At 33.5% G+C, this 23,517-nt stretch overlaps 2 protein-coding genes, 1 long non-coding RNA gene and 2 pseudogenes across 11 annotated transcripts; 3 read left to right on the top strand and 2 right to left on the bottom strand.

Annotated features, from left to right (window-relative positions):
- Nucleotides 1-1,523: 1,523 nt before the first annotated feature.
- LOC104777454 (acyl-acyl carrier protein thioesterase ATL1, chloroplastic-like) lies at nt 1,524-3,229 on the top strand. The gene is made up of 4 exons (XM_087506120.1): nt 1,524-2,238; nt 2,600-2,735; nt 2,817-2,912; nt 3,001-3,229. The coding sequence occupies exons 1-4, from the start codon at nt 2,099-2,101 to the stop codon at nt 3,091-3,093; spliced, it is 465 nt and encodes a 154-aa protein (XP_087362246.1). The 5' UTR covers nt 1,524-2,098; the 3' UTR covers nt 3,094-3,229.
- Nucleotides 3,230-6,065: 2,836 nt separating this feature from the next.
- LOC104777453 (uncharacterized) lies at nt 6,066-12,670 on the bottom strand. Of its 9 annotated transcripts, none has more exons than XR_015593720.1 (6): nt 12,400-12,670; nt 11,858-12,069; nt 7,847-8,234; nt 6,882-6,959; nt 6,506-6,792; nt 6,066-6,386 (listed from the first exon to the last, which is right to left on the bottom strand). It is a non-coding gene; the product is annotated as an uncharacterized LOC104777453 (long non-coding RNA). The 9 variants fall into 9 exon arrangements; XR_015593718.1 differs by having other exon boundaries at nt 7,847-7,919; XR_015593733.1 differs by having other exon boundaries at nt 6,882-6,954; nt 7,847-7,919.
- Nucleotides 9,919-11,202, top strand: LOC147947007 (uncharacterized; annotated as a pseudogene).
- LOC104779091 (putative FBD-associated F-box protein At1g32375) lies at nt 11,966-21,115 on the top strand (annotated as a pseudogene).
- Nucleotides 21,116-22,115: 1,000 nt separating this feature from the next.
- LOC104777452 (classical arabinogalactan protein 5) lies at nt 22,116-23,361 on the bottom strand. The gene is made up of 2 exons (XM_010501716.3): nt 23,135-23,361; nt 22,116-22,848 (listed from the first exon to the last, which is right to left on the bottom strand). The coding sequence occupies exon 2, from the start codon at nt 22,796-22,798 to the stop codon at nt 22,367-22,369; it is 432 nt and encodes a 143-aa protein (XP_010500018.1). The 5' UTR covers nt 22,799-22,848; nt 23,135-23,361; the 3' UTR covers nt 22,116-22,366.
- Nucleotides 23,362-23,517: the final 156 nt, after the last annotated feature.

Raw genomic sequence — 23,517 nt, 5'->3', positions numbered from 1 at the left:
CCAAAGAAGAAAAAATAGTTATAAAGATTAAATCTGAACTAAGCTTTTAAAAGTAGTTATAAAGATCAAATCCGAATCGTTACAAAATTCTCTAACTAAGCACACTTAATGATAATTGTAAAATGCAGTTGAGTCAACAATAATGGCTTTCAAGTTTGATACTTCCTCCTTAATTATGAGAGAAAGTAATGTATTACAAAAATTTGTTTATAAATTTGTATATATTTCCGACAAAAAATTTAATTCATTTAACCCTACTACTTATCCGTATTATTTAGACTTTTAATATAATTATTGTAAGTAACTTTGCAACCTTTTCTTAAGCATTCAACTAAAACGTATTTATTTTTTTGACAAGATTTATAACCAGTATGTTGCGCGAGACTATAATTTTTTATCATTAAGACGGACTGTTGAATATAAATACAATTATTTAATATTAAAATATAAATTTATATAGATGTCAAATTAATTTTATTAAGTCATATACATATAATTTATTTATTTTTTAAACATTTTTCACAATTAATTCTTTCTTTATTTGCTGGTATATATTCGTCATCTTTTTCATCTACTCTCTTTTCAGATTCTATTATCTCAATTATAATATATTGATTATGAAGAAATATCATAACTATTTTCATTTTTTTTAATTTCCTAATACTCTTTTCTTTTTATCGGTTGAGTAATCATTATTTACTAACATAGACGTAAAAGAATCTAAGAGAATATACCCACCATTTGTCGCAAAGTTTCTTTTATTTCGATTCTCCCAAATCTACAAATTCATAAGATTACTCTAAATTTGAAATATGTGTATTTATCCAAAAATATAAATCTTTTTAATTTTTTTAATTAAAATTCTACAACCTGCCACTACTATTATAATTGTTTTTATTACAAATAGCTTTCTCAAATTTCTTCTTAGTATTTTTTACTATATTTTTGTTTAGTGTGTGTGATGTTGAGAATAAGTTTTCTTTAATATTTTTTTATTTCAAGTAACCTTATACATTTCTCTTACATATATACATTATTTCAATTTTTGAGCATTTGATTAATATTTTCTCCTTTCTTGGATATACTTTTGTTTAACAAATTTCACGATTTTTCAAGTTTGCAAAGATAAATAGCATAGATCACTCAAACTATTTTAATCATTTACATTATTTAGAATTATAAATAATAATATACATCAAATCCTTTTGGTTTTAATCTGTAACATGAATTTATAATGTAACACAAACAAACATAGTCTCAAGTTTTAAATACATACATATATATATATATATATTACTTATATTATATTATAATTAAAAATAATAATATACACTGACTTTTAATTGATAACATGAATTTATAATTTAACACCAAGAATTCAATAACCTCTTGATTTTAAAAACATTGAAATTGTGTTTGTTTTTAAAAAAATCTTTAATTTTCTTTATCCTAATAATTGTAACTCTTTTTGTTTGGTAGAACAGAAACTCCCTTTATTTATTAAAAGTAACAATTTCAAATACAAACATGTCGTGATATTGCATACCCACTTACATCTTACGACACAAGCTCTGCAACACAAGACGGCCAAAAATCAAGAAAATGAAAACCTAAAGGCAATTGAAATGCATAGTTTGCTAAGCCATCAGCAAGACGGTTAACCTCTCTATGCACGTGTGAATACGGACTATCCAGTCCCTTGATATGAAGCCATGACACAACCGCACCAGAAACGACAGCAGGGTGAGTCTCACTAATCCCTGCCCGTAAAAAACCCACCACCATCTCACTATCAACCTCCAAGTCCAATTGTGTTACTTGCTTATCCCAAACTACACACAGACCGCCCCCACAACTTTTGAAAGTAACTGTTGTTCCATTAAATATATGATAGCTTTATTTTTCTATAGATATATACAGAGAAAGTACTTCTTCTATTTCAAAAAATGCAATCTTTTGTTAATTTATTTCGCTGAGACAACGGCAGCATTGGAGAAGATTCCTTGTTTTCATATTTGATAGCCCATTTTCACAAACCAAACAAAAAGGTTGTCAAACTTTTTTCAAGCACTTGAGCATCGTCACTCGAAGAAGTACAATGCTTCAAGCTACCGGAACAACAGCACCAACTCTACCTGTAGTGTTTCCCTGTTTTTGGAGTCGACCGGTTGTCCTACCTCTCCGGAATGCAAAGACCTTTAAACCTGTCGCATGTCTCAAACTGAAAGGTGGCAAAGGGTACAGAAAGATCTCTCTAACTTCATTTCATAAGAGATCTAATATTTCATTTTATGGTAGGGGAACCTAGACTACGTATGAAGATTTGTAGATATATAATCTATAATAGCCAAGAGGGAGTAGAGAACTAATATTTCTGATTCATAATCTTATATGAAAATTTTCCACATGGCAGAGTGAATGGGCTCCATGAAACTGAACTTAAAGTTCGCGATTATGAATTATATCAATTCGGTGTTGTGAACAATTCTGTTTATGTACACTATTGCCAACATGGTTAGTTTCATTCGGTTGCTATAATTAAGCTACATATCTCTCATTCTTACCAAATATTGTTTGTTAAACTTTTTTTTTTACGAAGGTCAACACAAGTTTATGGACAGTATTGGTATCAACCAGGGCCGGCGATAGGGAGGTTCAACTGTGATGAAGTATCCCGTTCTGGTGAAGCTTTGGCCATTTCTGAGTTGTCAATCAAGTTTCTTGCACCTTTACATGTAAATGTGGACATGCTTTCCTATCCTGCTTGTTACAATTTATAAGATTTTGTTTGTATAATTGTTTTTTACTGTGAACAGAGTGGATGCAAGTTTGTGGTGAAAACAAGGATGTCAGGGACATCTTTGGCGCACATTTACTTTGAACAGTTTATCTTTAAACTTCCAAACCAAGAGGTTATATTGGTGCTATCATCAAGCCTTTGTGTTGGTTTTTTACTGATGTTCTGATTTGGATTCATTTTGTATATCATTAACGAAACAGCCTATTTTGGAGGCAAAAGGAATGGCTGCGTGGCTTGACAATAAGTACCGTCCAGTTCGTGTCCCATCTTACACACGCTCTAATTTCGGATAGTGCTCTTCAAATATTTGGAATTGTAGTCGATTTGCCATGGTATTGATTTCAATTTGATAAGTAAGATTCAGATATATGTAATACGATTACAGAGAAAAAAACACAAAAACTCAATAACCATTAATTTTGAAGCAAATCACATACTCATCTGTTTCACAAAGAGTGCATTTTGGTACATTTCATACAAATAAATATTACATTAAAATATAGATATATGCCTTTATTTTTTTGGTGAGAAAAAGAAATAAGAGCCTCCCATAAAAAAAAACTAAAAAAGAGAAAAAAAAACAATTACATCAAAACTTGTCTAGGAAACGTGGTCCCAAGAGTAAACTTAAATAAATTTAATGTCAAAAATGTATTGGAAATATAAAATGACACTTTTTGTAAAAAAAAAAATTTTAAATGACAATTTTTGTGAAACAAATGTAATATAATAAAGAAGGGTCTCGTTGATACGCTTAGGCAAGTCTACGTGACACATGCGACTGAAGAGACGACACGTGAGAAGAAAGATTAAAATGAAGAAGAAGATATTTTAGTATTGAAAATATTGGTAACAAATTCCTTAGTATAATTAAAATACTCACTCTCATTATTTAGGGAGCTTTATGCTGAATGTTGTATGATTTCTCCTGTGTGAGATTTAAGGTTAGTGAGCTAGAGAAGATGATGTTCTAGTATCTGCTTTGTACAACAATTGGTATTGAGAATAAGTGTTTCATATTCAAGTTATATCTTACACTGAGAAGAGAGATAAGAGAGAAGATCGCATCCTCAAACTTATCACTCATATACTTACTTTGGATAAATACCCTCCAACATTTTTTTTTGTGGTTTTAGTCCGAATTCCAAAATGAGCAGGCCTAGAAATAAGAATTATTATTATTATTTTGTTTAATCACAGAGAAAGACTTGACGATCCGGAGGAGGGGTTGGGCTTGCTCACGAAGGCTATGCACAAATACATGGCAAAATCAATGACAAGCTGCATCATATGGAGGACTCACACAGATCGATTGCAGATGCGACTCATGCATAACCTTGACAACGCAGCTGATGCTCCACAAGGATACCAACAACTAGAGACGTGCCTTTAGTGTAACAAATTGAAATAAGCACACAAACTTAAGTTGTAACTGTACGACCACTGTGGTATAAAACCAATAGTGTGTATGTTTCAATGTTTTTGTTCGAAGAAACGAATTTGAAATTGAGGATAGCCTGTCTAAAAAAAAAAGAAATTTCTTAACCTAATTAAGATAGATGTTATATCTTCTTACTAGATCTGAACCCGCGGTGTACCGCGGGACGAAGCTTAATTATGTTTTATAAATTAGACTATAAATTAAATAGAACTTATATGTACAAAAACAAATATATATGTATTGTTTGTGCATGTCAGATATAATATATAAGCTTATTAATGTAATATAGGTTTTAATCCGCAGTGCATCCGAAATGATTTTTAGTTTATATCAAACTAAATGTGTTAATTTATACTAAGATGATTTGTAGGTGTAGTAGTTTACATCACATACTCTTCATTCGTATTTGACCCGTTTTAAAAATAAGGGTAGCAATGACAGTGCGTTGTAGAGAGCTTCTTCGTCTCTCATCCTAGTCGGTATACCACATGAATCCTAGCAAGTAATAGCAAATCCTAGCAAGTAATAGCAAACAAAAAAAAAAGCAAAAAATACAATGTTTTAATTTATTTTTATTGTATAGTATTGTTTCTTCTTTGTAGGTCGGTATATTTCGTAGTTCGTATAGTAAATATGGATATAATCTATATCTTAATTAATTCCAAACTATTTTTAGAAATATATAATATCTAAAATAATTTCATAATTTTAGTGTTAGTTTACTTTTTTATTGTGTTTTCATATTTTTATTTCATTTTTTTTGAACACCGTATTGTGTTTTAATACATTTTCTTATTTTTATTGTGTTTCAATTTATTTTTCTTGTGTAGTATTGTTTCTTCTTTGTAGGTCAGTATATTTTGTAATTCGTATAGTAAATATGGATATAATCTATATGTCAATTAATTCCAAATTATTATTAGAAATTTATAATATATAAAATAAGTTCATAATTGTAGTATTAGTTTAATAATTTCAACCCGGCATGCTTGATTCGTCCTACAATAAATTAGAAAAAATATAACCCGCAGAAAACTATCCTATTGTAGTATACACTATATAGTATGTCCGTATCTGCTCTACTTGTGTTTATAGGATTATAGACATCTTAATAAGAAATAATTTTAAACATAAAAATGTTTTCCTTTTTGACTATTATTTCAACAATTATAAATATTTTTAGTCTAAGATTGAATAATATTACGTTTTTTTAACAAACATGAATAATAATAAGTATTATTTAACAATATACTTGTAATCTAATTTGGTGTCATAATACGTATTTCTAACAATAATATTTGTAAATCTAAAAGATAAAACAATTAAATATGATCGAGGTACAGCAGAAAACAATTTTTCTACATGGGTTAAATACTAGTCATATAATTTGTATGATTATAATAAAATTTGTTATTATTTTTGAGTTGGGGCAAAACAAAAATCAGCGGAACAGAGACATAACCTAAAGTCATTGTAAAGTCCTTTTCCTCGGTTCCTCCTCCTCATCCTCTCTTCCTCGGTTCCTCCCCCGTGACCATCAAAATTGGTCCCTTACCAATCTTCTTCGTTTCTACCAACATGCCGTTTCTAACCACCTTCCTCCACTGGATCAACCAATCATGTTCTCTTCATCCAATCATGTATGTTATACATAACGATTCTATGCCTCCGATTTTGTCTCATCTCATCACGAATGATTACCAGAATGGAAAGAGCTACTCTTTATATCTTCAAGGTTAATCCTCAGTTTCTAGTTCCGATTGTGTAAGAACTCTTTTTCTCATTGAGTTTGCTACTTCTTAATTTGATTTGATTCTATACATATATTTGTAAGCTTTTTGGATATTATTGATTATGCTATATAATCCATATAACTAGATCAATACAATTTTTTTTTTCACAATTGCATTCATCTCTGTCTCCGTCAGCAACTAAAGAGCAAACACTGCCATGAGATCTCTCTCCACTTCCGTCCCCAAAGATGCATTTGAGGCATCTTCTTCTCGAGGAGAAGAGCCCTCCAAATTCGTGAGCTCTCTCACTGCTTGATGCTTTAGAATCCCAATTCTTTGATATGTCCCAGTTCTTCATCGAATTGGAATTTTGCATAGATCGATTGCTCATAGTATATTTGTTGGGCAATAACTGGTAGTAGTGACAGAACATCAGTTAGGCTTTAGGTATAAATAAAATAAAAAGCTTACAAATAAATGTCTCTATATTAAAGTTTAGACATTTTTAGATGGCTATATTGTAAGACTTACCGGATTATGAAGTTAAAAGAGATGATGTCATTTGCTTGTCAAGGAATACTATTACTTTGGCTGGTTCTCTCAGCCTACATGTCTTTCAAGTTCATATCGATCTGCCAACTCACACATAGAAGGATAAGGAGGTCATAGTTGCTTCTAACCTCTAATCTCAACATTTCATGTAAAATCAGATGGTACATTCGAATATTGAATTCAAATTTAAATTGCAAGACTTCTCCTCTTGAATTTGAGGAACCGGTTCATCATATCCTTTTTCACATAAGGGTGAATTTTGTACCCTGCAAATGACATAACCATAGGTTAGATTTATGATCATGAATACTGCTGAATGTGTATGTATACAACAATATAAGATCTTTATACTTACTTTGGCATCATCGAGTATCATGTCAAAGGTTTCACCAAACGTTGTTGTATGAATAGCCCTGATTTGCTACTTGCTAACCTTGTATTTGAGAAATGGTAAATGTTTGATGATTGGATCTATGCGTTTCATGATGATATTTATAGGTGATTCATATATTAGTGTTTAGGTTAGAACCGATAAATAATAGACTCAAACACAAAATATTTGATACGTTTAACAAAAAGGTTTATTCGCATAATTAACATTGCTTTAAAGAAAGTTTAGAATATTCTATTCTAGCTTTAAGGGATTTTTTTAGATTACAATTATATTTTGAAAGATTGATTACGCGATGATTATGCAAATGTCGTTAATTAGATGATTATTATTTATTAAGAAATAAAATTGAATAAATTGATCATTGGGCTTCGTAAGCCCAATAATAATATCCACTAAGAATTTGTCGGGTCAAACGCTAGGAACTCCACCCACCGGGTTAACGAATAAATGCGCGGATCTCAACCATTTCGGATCGAGTAATCGAATTTTTCCAAGATTTTGACCAAATTACCTTTTCCAATTTTAATAAACACTCTCCTTTATGCATAATTGAGTGGCAATCTGGGAAATTTTGGGCAATTTTTGATTTTGTACTTCTCTTTTATATATATATAGATAATCAAAAGAGGAGTACATTTTTATAAATGACTGAAATCCTCTCAGTATTTACAGCAATTGCCACTGAATACATTTAAAAGAAAGAGGATTTGATTAATTGAACAGGGCAAATGTGTCCGAAATTTTCGAAAAAAATACCCGACCGAAACAGCTAAGATCCACGTGTTTTTAAAAAAAAACCTGGTTTCAGGATTTGTTTGGGCCACTGTAATAGTAAGTCGGCCTTATAAGCATAACAAAGTTTTTGAAATGGTCCATAAGTCCAATATAATCGGCCTCTACAATCAAGCTTAAGAATAAGAATATACCTTCAGAATTTTTTTGTAAATAATCACACAATATCTTCTCAATCAATCCTGCCCTCAAATCTCTCTACATCTTCTTCAATTGCATGAGTATCAATCAACATTAATTGAAAATTCTATCAGATTCATAATTTAATCCTAATCAGAACCAAAAATCTCGCAATCATCAACTCATTCAATCAAAACCAATCTTATACGATACCCTAAACTATTAGACCACTATAAATAATCCACTATCAGACATCTTCATAACTCACCAAACAAAAATCAATTATGTAACAAAAATCATCTAGCTAATATCAATGGCTGCATCTTACGCTTACATCTGAGACATCAAGCCTTACAAGACTTCTTGGAAAGTGCAAGTGAGGGTTCCTCATTCGTGAAAGACCTACTCAACAAGGTTTGGTGAAACATTCGATATAGTGCTATCAGATGTTCAAGTAAGTTAACCTTCTGTTGTACATTGTTAATTTTATATGTTTGTTTAATAATTCCAGAAAAGAGGACTTCCACATGCTCATATTTTGTTATTCATGGATCCTAGCTGTAAATTGACAAGAGGTGATGACATTAACAAAATAATTTCAGTTGAGATACCAGATAAGGATGAAGATCCTGAGCTATACAGTGTTGTTAAGGATTGTATTATTCATGTACCTTGTGGTGCGGCTAATATAAATTCTCAGTGTATGGTGGATGGAAAGTGTTCTAAGTTTTACCCGAAAGAAAATGTTGAAGAAACTTTTGTTTGAAAAGACGGATATCCAATCTATAGAAGGCGAGCATCTTCAAATTTTGTAGAGAAAATGGTATCAAGTGTGATAACAGATATGTTGTGCCCTACAATTGTATCCTATCATTGTGCTATCGTGCTCACATCAATGTTGAGTGGTGCAACCAATCCGGTTCAATAAAGTACTTATTTAAGTATATTAACAAAGGCCAAGATCGTGTTGCAGTTGTGCTTGAACCTAAAAAGCAAACTAAATCTACGAATTGCACTGAAGTTGGGAGTAACAATGTTACAGATTCGGAGAAAAAAAAAGGATGAAATAAAGGAGTACTTTGATTGCAGGTGCGAATAACATTGATCCATCACACTGAACTTTTGTATTTGTTTTATTTACTAAATTAGGTTTTTTTTTCTTTTGTTGTAGATATGTTTCAGCTTCTGAAGCAGCGTGGAGGCTTTTCAAATTTCCAATACAGTATAGAAGTGTAGTAGTAATGAAACTTCCATTTCATCCACCAGGGAAGCAACCAGTTTTTTATAAAGAGAAGGAGAAGATCAAAGATGTTCTTGACAGAAGAGCTAATGTTGATTCTATGTTCATGGCCTACCTAAATCTGAATAAGGTTAATGCATTTGCTAGAACGCTCACTTATGCAGAAATTCCCAAATACTTCACTTGGGATGGTAAAAAGAAACAATGGAAATTAAGGCAGAGGAGATTATTTATTGGAAGGATCAATTATGTTCCACATAGATTGGAAGCGGAATATTATATGAGAATACTTCTTTGAATCGTAAGAGGTCCCAAAACTGATGAAGATATCATGACATACAGAGGTGTTTGAATCGTAAGAGGTCCCAAAACTGATGAAGATATCATGACATACAGAGGTGTTGTGTATGATACATACAAAAAAGCATGTTGGGCTGGAGGTATTTTAGAAGACGACCAAGCTTATATCGATAGTATTATTGAAGCAAGCTTCTGGATTTTTGGGGATCAACTTCGGAATCTTTTTGCTATGATGCTTCTAGATGGTTGTTTATCAAGGTCACTACATGTGTGGCAAGAAACATGGCATGTTTTATCAGAAGACATTGAAGCTAAAAAAGACAATAATACAATAATCCAGGTTTCGAAGTTTTTGTATTGTATTTTTTCTTTGATAATCTCATCCATACGTACGGATTTCGTATGATTTGGAAACTAATTATTTTTCCATATATTTTTGAAATTACAGATTTAAATTTAATAGATGAGGAAAAGAAGAATTATACTCTGCAAGAAATTGAAGAGATATTGTTATGCAATGGTGGAACTTTAAAAGAAATCGAAGAAATGCCAAAGCCAAACACCATCGGTTTAGATCATTCCAACCGCTATATTACAGAAGAAAAGAACTACAATCGTGATGAATTGAAGGAAAAACATGATAAATGGATAGAGATGATGACGTCTGAGCAAAAGGCAATATATGATGAGATAATGTTAGCTGTTTTAAAAGAACGTGGAGGAGTATTTTTTTGTTTACGGTTTTGGGGGAACAAGAAAGACTGTTATGTGGAAAACTCTTTCTACAGCTGTTAGATACAGGGGATTGATAATTATAAACGTTGCTTCAAGCGGTATAACGTCTTTGCTGTTAGAGGATGAAAGGACTGCACACGCAAGGTTTTATATCCCTATAAATCATGATGATTTTACAACATGTAATATCAATCCTAATTCAGATTTGGCTAAGATGTTAAAAGAAGCGTCTCTTATTATATGGGACGAAGCACCAATGATGAGCAGATATTGTTTTGAAAATCTGGATAGAAGTATATCAGATATCATAAGAAATGCGGACGACAAGCCATTTGGTGGAAAGGTCGGTCTTTGGAGGCGACTTCAAACAGGTATTACCTGTAATAAATGGTGCTGGTAGGGCTCAGATTGTTCTAGCTTTATTAAACTCTTCCTATCTATGAGAACATTGTAAGGTTCTGACTTTGACAAAGAATATGCGGCTGATGTCAAAGAATATGACATAGAGTGAAACAAGGAATATAAAGGAGTTTTCTGATTGGATTCTAGTTGTTGGTGATGGCAAAATTTTGGAACCAAACGATGGGGAAGCTCTAATTGATATTCCAGAAGAATTGCTGATTTCAGATGTAGTTGATCCTATTGATTCTATAAGTAGAGCTGTATATGGTGATTTGGAAAACTTGCATACAAAAAAAGATCCAAAGTTTTTCCAAACAAGAGCTATTTTATGTCCAACAAATAATGATGTTAACACAATCAATGAAAGACTCCTTGAGAAGCTCCAAGGTTAGTATCTACTTTTAAATCCGCTGTATTTTTCTTTTTTTGTTGTTTGTTATATATATAAAAAAACGTGATCATATATGTATACATGTGAAAAAAATGGTGTACTTAAGTGTTGATAGTATTGATCTTCAGGATAGCGAATCAATAAACAACCCTGTTTTTAGTTCTGACTTTTTAAATAGTATAAAGCTCTCAGGATTGCCAAATCACAGTCTTCGTCTTAAGATTGGTGCTCATGTAATGTTACTCAGAAATATAGATCCTAAAGGTGGTTTATGCAACGGTACACGATTGCAGATTACTTAGATGGGAAATAATGTCCTAGAAGCTTGTGTTATTACCGGTGAAAGAGTTGGAGACAATGTGTTAATTCCAAAGGTTTTAATTAAGCTGATTGATACTAAACTGCCTTTCCGGATGAGAAGAAGACAAGAAGACAATTTCCATTGTCTGTAGCTTTTGCAATGACTATAAACAGGAGTCAAGGACAACCACTCGAAGAAGTTGGTCTTTTTCTACCTCGACCAATGAATTCTCATGGCCAGTTATATGTGCCCCTTTCTAGGGTGACATCGAAGAAGAGTTTGAAAGTGCTTATCTTAGATAAAGATTGGGGGACAACAAAGCAAACGATGAATGTTGTGTTCAAAGAAATTTTTCAAAATCTATGGAAGTAAGGTTTGGTTGGTCCTTGGTTGTTCTAAAAGTTTTTTTATTTCAAGTGTGTATTTCTTTTTCCAAATATTCTACTACTTAAATTTTTTTGGGATTTTTGGTTTGGATCGTATTTGAAGAATTTTGCTTAATATTTAGTATTATACTATTAACTGAAGAAAGTATAGATTGTGTAAAACATGTGTTTTCTTTGTTTTATTTTTTTTAGAACAGTATAACAGGTTTGTTTTTGTTATTTGTAAAGACAAAAAAAGAATGACAAAAACAAGAGAGGCATGTAACTAACCGTGTAAGACGTAATCAGTGTTTGCTTTTAGTTGACTGTAATTTTTGATGTTATAAGTCCGGCTTTCTGTTCAATCGTCGTAAACCTTGAAAGAACATATATTAGTGTATGGGTATGTAAAGAGAATATTGTAAGTTATGGAAAGAAATTCAAAATTGAACTTATCTTTATTTGGTTTTAAAAGATTATACTTTTATAACATCCACAGATACCTGTAGGAGATTGATTGATTAAGATGTTAGATAATCTTATAACAAAAAAAATTTCAAATCAGTAACCCTAAAATCAGAAATTAAGGTCAAATGGTAATATATATTTATCTTCGTTTCTCACTTCAAGAGAATAATACAGTGAATTAAATCTATGAAGTTTACCTATCTGTACTAAAGATTAACAATAACTTCGAACTAAGTTTCACTTACGAATTGAACAACAGTGGAAACGGAAAGATGTACAATTCCGATAATATGTTTGGAAGAATCAAATAATCCAATTAATTTCTAGAAAGACCGATTTCAGAGAGTTTTAAACAAAGAACTTACCAACCAACGTACAAGATCCGAGAGTGAATTCAACGAATTGATTTAGTGGGTTTGCAGAACATCAGATTGAATTCGAATCAGGTATACTTTGTGAAGCAATCGAATATAGAAATCGAGAAAGTGAGATTGACAGGATTCCAATCGTGACCTAATTATTTGGGTTCTGTACTAAAAAAGAAGGAAGGAAGAAGGTTAATAAAAATCAGATAGAAACCCGAATAAGTACAACAAAACGTAAGTGTCTTTTCTTTATTTTAGCTGGGCCTTTTCCTTTTTTTTTTGTTTGTCCAAATGTCTATATTACTTATGAGATGTCCAAAATAATTGAATGTTTAGTAATGTTTATCAGCTGTCTAAACCAAGTTCCGTTACAATATTAGTAACATTTTACAAATCATTTATACAATATTCCAAAATATACTTCCAAATAAAATACAGACACAAAACTTCATACTATATATTAATTAATAATTATAATTCAGGTTATTATATTTGATGCATCCCCTAAAAAAAACAAATAATACAAGTTAGTTAAAAGATCCTTAATTATATTAAAATACAATAAACTTTTTAAAAGTTATACTCATACTATAACTAACATTAATTAGATGATTAAAATAGTTACACTACAATTTAAAAACAAAATTGTATTATTAATAAACTTAAAATATCATAAAATACAAATTATAAAACATTTGTACTGCGGGTTGGAACCTAGTTTTTCAAATTATTTTACACGTACATTTATTCTTTTGTCCATAAACAATTTTTTTTTCAAACTCTTTTGTTAATCAGTTTTGACTTTTTGTACCTTTCTTTTTCTAATTTCCTTATAATATATTTTAAAACTTTTAAAAAAAATTCTTATAGATATCTCTTTATATTTTAAATATTGTTTTAAAAAAATTGTTTTACATCCATAACAAAATTTATGATAAACAAAATTTACACGTGTGCGTTGTGCCCTTCACTTGAGTTGCTAATTTTAAAAAACCAAATTTTATATAATAAAATATTTTTCTTTCCATATTATTATTAAATAATATGTACAAGTATGGTGAAGTAAAAGGAACATAAATTATAATTTACGAACCTTAATGAATATATTTAATTAGCAGGTATTTCTTCACTCACGAGCCACGCCTGACTCCCAAATTCACAAGGTAAGATGTTAAAAACTTTTAACTTTTCAAGAAAAAGTTGATATATAAATGTTGGATGTTAAAAAGCTTTAAAATATCTATCTATAGCAGTTTCATCCGTCTCCCTCTATAGATGTAGAAGTTACTCAACCAAACTTGATCTTGCTGATGAAACTTGTCCCTCTATAGCATTTATGCATAGATCTTGTTAAATCTCAAATCTAACATTTGTGTTTGTAGTCAAGAAGGAGAAAAGATTCTCTGTCATCGTACATGTAGGAGGGAAGTAGATAGATCACTACTCCCACATACAAGAGTGATCGAACTCTACTAGTTAATATATTCGTAATGCTTATTACCGTTCCAATACAGAATAACTCCGTTAATTGGTGCGGGAATGAGACATGCTATACCCTGAAAACGGCACACACTGAATAATTTAAGAATCGTAACAAGTGAGTGATGAAAATAATAACAAAAATTGACATTAGGTTTGATTTTGGTTCACCTAATGCAAGAGCAATTTGAAACTAAAAGAGCCTTCAGTGTAGTTTAGTAACACAACCTGAGATTGGATAGTCAAGATTTTTATTAGGAACCTCCACTTAGGCTAGTCAATGACGTGTTGTGAATTAGATCATTTCTTTCGGACATTCTTACTTCCCAACGTGTTGTGAATTACATTCTTACCGCCCGCAAGTACGAAATTTTTGGCAAGCTTCATGAACTGTAACGCTTCGTGTCCTCTGGACTAAATCCTTCCGGAAATGGGACGTGATATTGTCTATGATTAGCACTTAAACCTGCAATTATAAATGATAAACAAAGTCTTAGTGATCGTCAAGTTGTGTTTTCAATATTCTTGTGGCAGCGAGCGAGATCAATGATTATCAGAAATGAACCTCTTCATTTTCCCAAGTTTAAAATAAATAAAAAAACAAACAAACAAAAGAAACCATAAAAAAGAGATGAGGAACAACGAGCTGCAACCAAACTATTTTCAGTTTTTAGGCAATCAGAAGGCTCCATTTTGCGCGTTTGTCCAATATATGTGGGTACCCACCAAATCGCTTGTGGTGCAAGAAACGCACCTATCTTTAAAAACCCACCGCGTGTGACTCCTTATTAAAGGAAGCAAAAGTTACCCACGAGAAGAACACCGGCCAATATAGGAAGATAAGTAGAATCAGGCATCGACGAACAGAGCAGTCGAAAAAAGCTTTGTGTGACGTGGCAGAGCTTCGAAATCAGTTTATTATAATCAAAAAAAAATTTAAAGGTCAATTATGTTATTAAAGTTTTTTTATAGGAATCATTTGTGTTATTTTACAAGGGTCAATTTTTTTTTTTTTCTAATATTTCACTTAATTTTACAAATTTACTATAGTCAATTGACCATTATGACTCTAAGCTGCCTCCGCCAATCGAAAAAAAGTTTGTCAATGGTCACTGTCTGAAGGAATTCTAAAACCACCAGGAGCCGCCGCGAGAATCACCGTTTTTATGCTTCTACAGTCCCCAACAAAATCAGCTCTCGAACTCCATGGACTAGTCACCAAACCTATTATTTCAATTTGATATCTGGTAGAGTTTTGGCAATTTCTGAGCTGGCAGTAAAGTTCCTTACACGTTTACGTGTAATTTTGAATTCTTTTTCCAAGATTTTTTTTTTTTTTTTTTATATATAGAAACAATAATTTGTATTTGATATCTATGAGCAGAGTAGATGCAAGTTTGTGGTGAAAACAAGAATATTGGAGATATCTGTGGTGCGCATTTACTTTGAGCAGTTTTGGATTTAGCTTCCGTTTTATTTTATCAATGGGTGTATAAAACTATTGAACCTGGATATTTATGATATCTGTTTAGTTGCTGCACAATTTGGGTCTGTTTTTGTTACTTTTGTGCGAGTTGGGTTTTGATCTGTGTTGTTCATTATTCTAAAGCCACTATATTTCGGTGCTCTATAAGTTTTTGTTATCTTAGCTCAGTTTTTATTGTTTTTATTTTAATTCTGCGTCAGTCAGGAGGCAAGCACCATGATGATCCAAAATTGGTGTTGATCCACGAATATTCATTGTGGGAAGGTTAGCTTCGTTGTCCTTAAACCTGTTATAATATAGGAATATAGAATATTTCCTAAGTCTTGACAAATATGTAAACAATATACTTGTAGAACACTTTTGTTCTGCCTATATAAGGCTTATGTTAATATCATAACTCTTTATGGAGATTTATAATCTTACATGGTATCAGAGCTAACCCTAGCATAAAACAAAAACCCTAAAGTTTTCTTTGTTAGACTCGATCCAGCCTCCGCTCTCTTCTTCTTTTTCATCATCTTCTCTTCTCGTCCTGCTTCTCTCTGTTCTGTTTCTCTTCTTCTCCTTTCTCGTCGTTCATCCCTACCAACGATGACTAACAAAACTGCTCCTCCCTCAAGCGATAAACCCTTTGGTATCGCCCAGATCTGAGCCTATGTCCCTATTGTTCTTAGCATGGACAAGCTCAACTATGATATTTGGCGTGAATTGTTTGAGACACACTGTCTCTCGTTTGGTGTTTCTAGTCATCTTGACGGCACCTCTTCTCCCTCTTCTGATACCGACACTAAGTGGAAAGAACGTGACGGTTTGGTGAAGATGTGGATCTATGGCACTATCTCTGAGTCTTTGCTTGACTTTGTTTTAAAGAAAAAGTGCTCTGCCCGTGAGCTTTGGCTCTATGTTGAGGCTCTCTTTCGTGATAACAAAGACGGTCGTGCTCTCCAGCTTGAAAACGACCTCCGTACCTTGGTGATTGGTGATCTCAACATTCATGATTTTTGCCAGAAGTTGAAATCAATCTCTGATTTGCTGGCCAATATCGATTCCCCTGTCTCTGACAAAGCTTTGGTGATGCACATGGTGAATGGTCTCTCGGAGAAGTTTGACAATATTGTCAATGTGATTATTCACAAAACACCTTTCCCGTCGTTTTCTGAAGCTTGTTCTATGTTATTGATGGAGGAGTCTCGCCTTCAAAAACAGCATCGAGCTTCTTCAACCTCGACCCTTGATGTCTCTTCTCCCAATGTTCTACTTACATCTGCATCATACTCTAATCCGTCACCACCTTCTCCTCATAACCACCAACAACACCACCATAACAATTCTGGTCGTGGTCGCGGTGGTTCCGGTCGTGGTGGTCGCAACAATCGCGGACGTGGACGTGGATGTCACCATTCGTCGTGGGAACATAATTATCAACCTCCGCCTCCCTCCTGGTTTCACCCTTCCATGTCTTATCTGTCGTGGACTCCTCCAGCATGGCCACCTTCGCCGTACTCTTATGGCACTCCTCCGTCGTATGGTGCATCGTAGTTTCATCATCATCCACATGTTGCTTCTTCCTCCTCCAATGGTGTTCTCGGCCCATATCCATCACGTCCCCCTAGTGAAGCTCATGTGCTACAATCATCACCACACACACAACTCACACATGCTTTCAGCACCATGAGCTTACCCGATCCATCGGATTCACAGTGGTATATGGATACTGCTGCCACCAACCACATCACGGCTCACCCAGGTACGCTACATTCTCTTTTTAATAAAAGCAATCTTCCTTTTGTAACTGTTGAAAACGGGTCTTTGGTTCATACCACACAAACTGGCCATGGCCTCATTGCGTCTTCCTCACCAAATCGACCTCTTCATCTCCGTAATGTGCTTGTGTGTCCTATGATCAAAAATCTGGTTTCGGTGCGTCGCTTTGTCACTGATAACAACAGTTCTGTTGAGTTTGACCCGTTTGGTTTTTCTGTTAAGGATCTGCTCACGAGAATCAAGCTCCTCCGCTGCAATAGTCCCGGTCCATTGTACTCGGTCTCCACAACATCATCGTCTCCGTCTCCTCTCGCGCTCGCCACCACTACCTCTACCAACACGTTGTGGCACCGTCGTCTTGGACATCCGGGAAACAATGTTATCTCTTCTCTTGCTTCTTCTGGTGTTATTGCTTTTAATAAGACCGACATGACAACTTTGTGTCATGCGTGTCAAGTAGGAAAACATGTTCGACAATCATTTGGTTCTTCGACTTCGGTTGTGTTTAAACCGTTTGCTCTTATCCATTCAGATATTTGGACCTCTCCAATATCTAGTGTTAATGGAATAAAATATTATGCTATTTTTATTGATGAGTTTTCACATTTTGTTTGGGTTTATCCGTTGCATCGCAAGAGTGATTTGTTTTCCATGTACACTAATTTTTCAGCCTATGTTCGCACCCACTTCGGCACAGAAATTCAGTCCTTGCAATGCGACAATGGTGGCGAATTTGACAATCGCTCTCTCCGTGATTACTTGGATGCTCATGGTACACTCTTGCGGTTCTCTTGTCCCTACACATCGAAACAAAATGGGAAAGCTGAACGAACCTAGTTTTTTTTGTTTGGAATTTGTGTAGATAATCTTAATTATCACAAAATGTCAGTGATATGAGAGAGGTGTTCGACTGTTTCATTTCCTTCTTGAAAACCATCAGTGATCAGTCAAGCATGAAAGTTATTGTTGTCTTTATCGTCTAAGTTCATAGTTTAGGAGTCAAGCACTTGGTTGGATTATACAAGTGCTTCTCTTTGTTGCTTTTCTTACTCACAGTTCTCATCATTGGTGTAAATTTTATCCACAAAACCATCCAAATCTGTTTGTAACGAAACCTGAAACAAGTTTCTAAGAGCGGTATATAATCAGAAACTTATATTGGGTGAATAAGATATACTGAATCTTCTTACTAAAACATCTTACTATGTCTTGAGTATTCCTATCTTTTACTGAAGCTTAGAGTAGTATTTAATTATTTATGTGTGTTGGTTGATTTTGTTGTCAAGGTTGATGGAAGTGGGAAGAAGAAGGCATGTGGGTTTTCTGTTGGCAAGAAGAAATTGAAAACGAAACTGACTCCAGCTGCTAAAGCTAAAGCTGCCCAAGCTATGGAGCTAGACAATTGACAAGGAACCTCAGTTTTCTTTTCACTTGTATGTAACCCTCTGTTCTACATTGTCATCTTTGTCACTTTAGTTTCGTTTGAAAAAATCAAGTTGAAGCTAGCTTCTTTCTTTTAATAGGTTATGTACTCTTATGTATCACTTTTCTTTTCGAGTTCAAGATTTTGCTATCAAACCTGCTTGGATCAATGTCGATTCTGCTATAAATGATCTGAAGGCACTAATGTTGTAACTTGTAACACAGTACAGACTCAACAAAACTCAACATAGAGCAAAAAATCAGTGTTCAATTTTGTGTTCAGTTTTGTATTGAGTTTGGAATCAAGACATCCATATTTAGGGATGACTAATGGGAGGATAAAAACTAAAAACAATGGGATGAAGATCTAAACTTAGATTAATATTATTTTTAATATTTTTAAAGGTTAGAGACACTAATTTGAGGATGTGCAATGAGTTTGCTCTAAGAGATTTTTATAAGCCAAAGCTTTCGCTCTTGTTCTCGGAGGAATTAGCATGTTGTCTAGCATGAAACTCAGTCCACACAATCATGTGTGCATATATCTCCTAAATTATCGAAACTCAGTCATCACGGAAACAACATCGAACACAAGAGATTTCTATAAGCCAAAAATTTTAGGTCAGTTGGAAATTCTTTTCTTATTCATAGTAAGGAGTCCATTAACAGTCATTAGGAAAAGGAAAAACTACGGAACCATATTAAACCAAATAAAACCAATAAATATCAATATTATCATAAAACCAATAAATCAATGAATACCTTAATATATTTTTTTTAGATATATCTCTATTCCGAAAATTTCTCTAAATTATCAGAAAATTTGAAAAATATAAATATTAATAAATCTATATGAAAATATATGAAGGTATTGAAAGGTACGAGACTTAATTTTCTTTTAGCAAACAGACTAAAGAAATAAGTTAATATCAGGAGAGAATATGCGCACACATGATCGTGTGGTTGCTTGATTAACCTGCATGCGTCGTTTCTTCAGACTATTTGTTTGGTTCCTACAGAAAAGATAAAACACACACTTAGAATCTCTCAAGCCTCGTTGTCTTTGCGATGTTTTCTCGTATCTGGTTTTGGCTTTTTGGCCTTGACGACAGTGAACAATTGAAATTCCAAAGGGATCCGGATAGGTTAAGTGAATTGCCTGATGCGTTGCTCTTAGAAATATTGTCGTTACTACCAACGGAAGATGTTGTGGCCACAATGATTCTGTCTAAACGTTGGAGATTCCTTTGGATGATGGTACCAAGACTTGTATACAATGATAGCAACAAGAATATTCAAAGCTTTTCGGGCTTTGTAGATAGGTCTTTGACATTACACAAGGCTCCAATTCTCGAAACTTTGCACTTCAAACTTGGTACAACCTGTCGCGATGAAGATATTCCCGTGTGGATTAGAGCTGCAGATAAAAAAAGCTCTCTGCGTGAGCTGAGTATCGAGATGGATACGTTTTCTAGACCATCTCCAATCACACTTCCAAAGAGTTTGTACACAGAGTGTAGAATGCTAGTGACATTGAAACTTAATAATGTGATTCTTGTGGATGCTTCTTCAAATTTGTCTTTCCCTTCCCTCAAGTCATTGGAACTTGTATCAGTGAAGTACTCTGGTGACGAATTCGTAAATAGGCTTTTATCCAATTGCCATGTTCTTGAAGACTTATATGTGGTTCACGGTCCAAATAGCAATGTGACTACCTTCACTGTTAGAGTGCCTTCTTTAGTGAAGTTATTCATCATGTATACACGACACGATGTAGATGATGGTCATGGCTTTGTGATATATGCTCCTTCTCTGGAGAAATTGGACATTATTGATCATCAAGGCATATTATGTGTCATTGAGAATAACATGCCTAAGTTGGAAAGCGCAGCTCTCGACATCGATTGCTTTCTTCCTGGAATGATTCTAGGGTCTATTACTTCTGTCAAGCTTCTCAGTTTATGTTTATCTAGCTCAAAGGTATTTTTTTGTGTTTGTTTTTTCGTTTACGGCTAAGACTGTTGTTTCCTATCGTTGTTCCTTGTGGTCAAATATGTTTCTGCTTAATTATGCAGGATATATATCCTCCTAGTTGTGTCTTCTGTTCTCTCGAAACTTTAATAATATGCACATGTGACAAAGCGTGGGTGGATGTATTATTGTGTATGCTGAGAGTTTCTCCTAATTTAAAAGCTCTCGAATTTGACCAGGTACGTACATAAGATCTAATTAGTAACATTATATATGATGTTCTCTAATTCAATCTACTTATATGTATATATATATATATATCAGTGCCATAAACCTCAAGAGCTCCCGTGCTGGATTGAACCAGGCTTAGTTCCTGAATGTCTATTATCAAGTCTTGAAAATCTCGAATGGGAAGACTATGAAGGAACTGAAGCTGAGAAAGAAGTAGCAGCATTCATCTTAAGAAGTGCAAACTGCTTAAAAGAGGCAACTATATACTCTAAATCCACTGACCCTAACGAGAAACTTGAGATAATCAAGGAGTTGTCATTGTCACCAAGGGGTTCACGTACTTGTCAGCTTCTATTTGATTGAAGTTTTTAGTCTTTTTCTAATATTTTGCTTGGTTGGTTTTTTGATTTATTTTTTTTCGAGGTTTTTAAATATTAGTTTTTTTTTTGTGTGTGGTCGTTTATAGATAAGAAGAATTACGGATCGAATTCAAATTAGTTTAATTTGTTAAGATTATGTTTTTTCTGGTTTAATGTCTTTGTTAATTGGTTAAACAAATAGTAAACCAAACAAAACCCATGTTTGTAAGTAATTAGGTGAAAACTATTATCCATCTGGTTTTTATTACTTGTCATTCTAGAGAGATTTTTTTGTTTTAAATTACTTGTCATTCTCATTTTTTCAATGTAAATTTTGTAATGAAATTCTAAATATAACCTTATAAAACTAATAAAATAAGTAACACCATAAATTATTTGTGAGGTTAAGATTGTTAATATACACCAGTTTTTAATCTATGTGAAACTCACAGCCCCTATTTTTAAATGTAATTCAATGAAAATAGCTTAGTAAACTTTAGAACAAAAATTATTTTACTTATATTAGCAATATATACGTCATATCATTTACTTGATTTCAATATTTTTTTGTTGTTGTGTGCCTAATTACTTCAACTTTTTCATTAAAAATATATAAATCATCATCTGGCGAAAGCCTATACCAAGCAAATGGATATTGTGAGACCTATGAGGCCGGTGATTTGAATATGTTTCGTAACACCACAAATTAAGTGGAGATATTGCGATACCGTGATGAGGCATATATTTTTTTCGAAAGTTACATTGAAATTCTTAAATTAGAGAAACTTAGAGAATATAGTCTCGAACGCGTACGAAACTTTTGTAACGAAAGGGTCAATGTTGAAACCTGGTGGCACCGCCAACAAGATAAATGTTCCATTCTAGACTCCTCCTATACACGCGTCGTTACTCTCTAGACTCTTCGCTTTCCTAAAACTCTTCATTGACGACTCTCCACTAATTTCGCTTGTAATTTTAATTAAAGTTATTAACAAGAATTCTAGTAAGTAGTAACCATGATTTTATTCAAGAGTGCCAATAATCGAGATTAAAAAAAAAAAAAAAAACTTGTAACAAACATAGTACCAACAATAACACGATAATAAACATCATATAAAGTAGAAACAAATCAGAAATCGAATCCACAAATCTCTAAAACACTATAAATCAAATTATTGATAACAAGAAAAAAAACAAACAAACAATGAAACCAAAAATATTCCTAACGAATCTATTGCGTAAGACAAAGTAGCATCTACAGCATCAAAGCAGCGATCACGGTCACTCCGACGAAAGTTCCGAAGACGGAGACTCTACTCACTGAAGCGGCGTTTGGAGAGCCAGTTGGGGGAGACTGAGAAGGTCCAGCTTCACCAGATGGAACATTTGTACCTGGAGCTCCGGCAGGGGAAGTAGGCGTCGGAGGAGCTGGCGGAGAAGTGGAGGCATCGGGAGAATCACTCGGTGGCTGACTAACCGGAGGAGCGGTGGTAGGTGCTGAGGAAGGAGGATTGGTTAAGGGTGAGGGTGAAGGTGAAGGTGCCGGTACGGTGGTTCTTGGAGACTGAGACGGTGCAGGAGTAGCCGGGAGGGGAGATAAGGTTGGAGCTGGTCCCGGAGCTTGAGCAACGACGGAGGAGGCCACTAGAGCTAGGAAGAGGCAAACAACGAAGGATTTGGATGCCATTGTTACGTACGTAGTATGGTGAGAGAGTTTTAATAGATTAGCAGAAGGAACTGTGATTATATCGGTCAAGAGACAAAAGTGAGTTTATATAGTGAAGGGTTAGGTGTAAAAAACCTAAGTTTCTTGGAAACTACAAGTTCAACATAATACTTTTTGAAAATAAGTCCAACGTATAACAATCATTTTGGAAATAAACCAAACAAATGACTAAAAATGATAAATAATTTTTTCATGATTCAAATAAAGATGCACAATATTTATTTGCAAATGTATCATGATTTTGTTTCTCTATAGAATTGTATTTGTTTCTTCAAATATCCATTGTTGATTTCTTACCTTATGAAATTTGCGTCGTCGGATGGATCAATTTGTGAGTCTTGGCCGACCCCGACAATAAACAAACGCGTTGTTTTCAATAGGGAGAGAGTCTAGAGGAATGGGCGGCGTTCAAAAGCAGGCAGAGACTTTTATTTATTTCCTTAACAAACACAAACTCTATGGAAGTCTCTTCGATCAAAAAAAAAAAGATCACATGAGATCTTTAGAGTAATGGTTTCGAGATTAGTTAATTTTTGTTTTATTATAGACAAAAAATTCCACTAATACTTATGATTATAGCACATGGCATTTTCTGTCGTCTTTTAATTTTAATAACAAAAGTATTTATTTGTGGTGAATTTGGTAAATCTAATTGCTTCATGACTATTTAGTCTTGTTAT

Source organism: Camelina sativa, chromosome 3, assembly GCF_030686135.1.
Source record: "Camelina sativa cultivar CO46 ecotype springtype chromosome 3, ASM3068613v1".
In the NCBI taxonomy this organism is placed as follows: Eukaryota; Viridiplantae; Streptophyta; class Magnoliopsida; order Brassicales; family Brassicaceae; genus Camelina; species Camelina sativa.
Note: the sequence above shows the minus strand (reverse complement) of the source record. Positions and strands in the feature narration are given on the sequence as shown.

Bases quoted from the DNA above. Each gene is read 5' to 3' on its own strand.
- LOC104777452 (XM_010501716.3), bottom strand. From the start codon at position 22,798: ATGGCATCCAAATCCTTCGTTGTTTGCCTCTTCCTAGCTCTAGTGGCC.
- LOC104777454 (XM_087506120.1), top strand. From the start codon at position 2,099: ATGCTTCAAGCTACCGGAACAACAGCACCAACTCTACCTGTAGTGTTT. The intron at 2,239-2,599 runs GTACAGAAAGAT...TTTTTTACGAAG, and splicing joins AAACTGAAAGGTGGCAAAGG to GTCAACACAAGTTTATGGAC. The intron at 2,913-3,000 runs GTTATATTGGTG...TTAACGAAACAG, and splicing joins TTAAACTTCCAAACCAAGAG to CCTATTTTGGAGGCAAAAGG.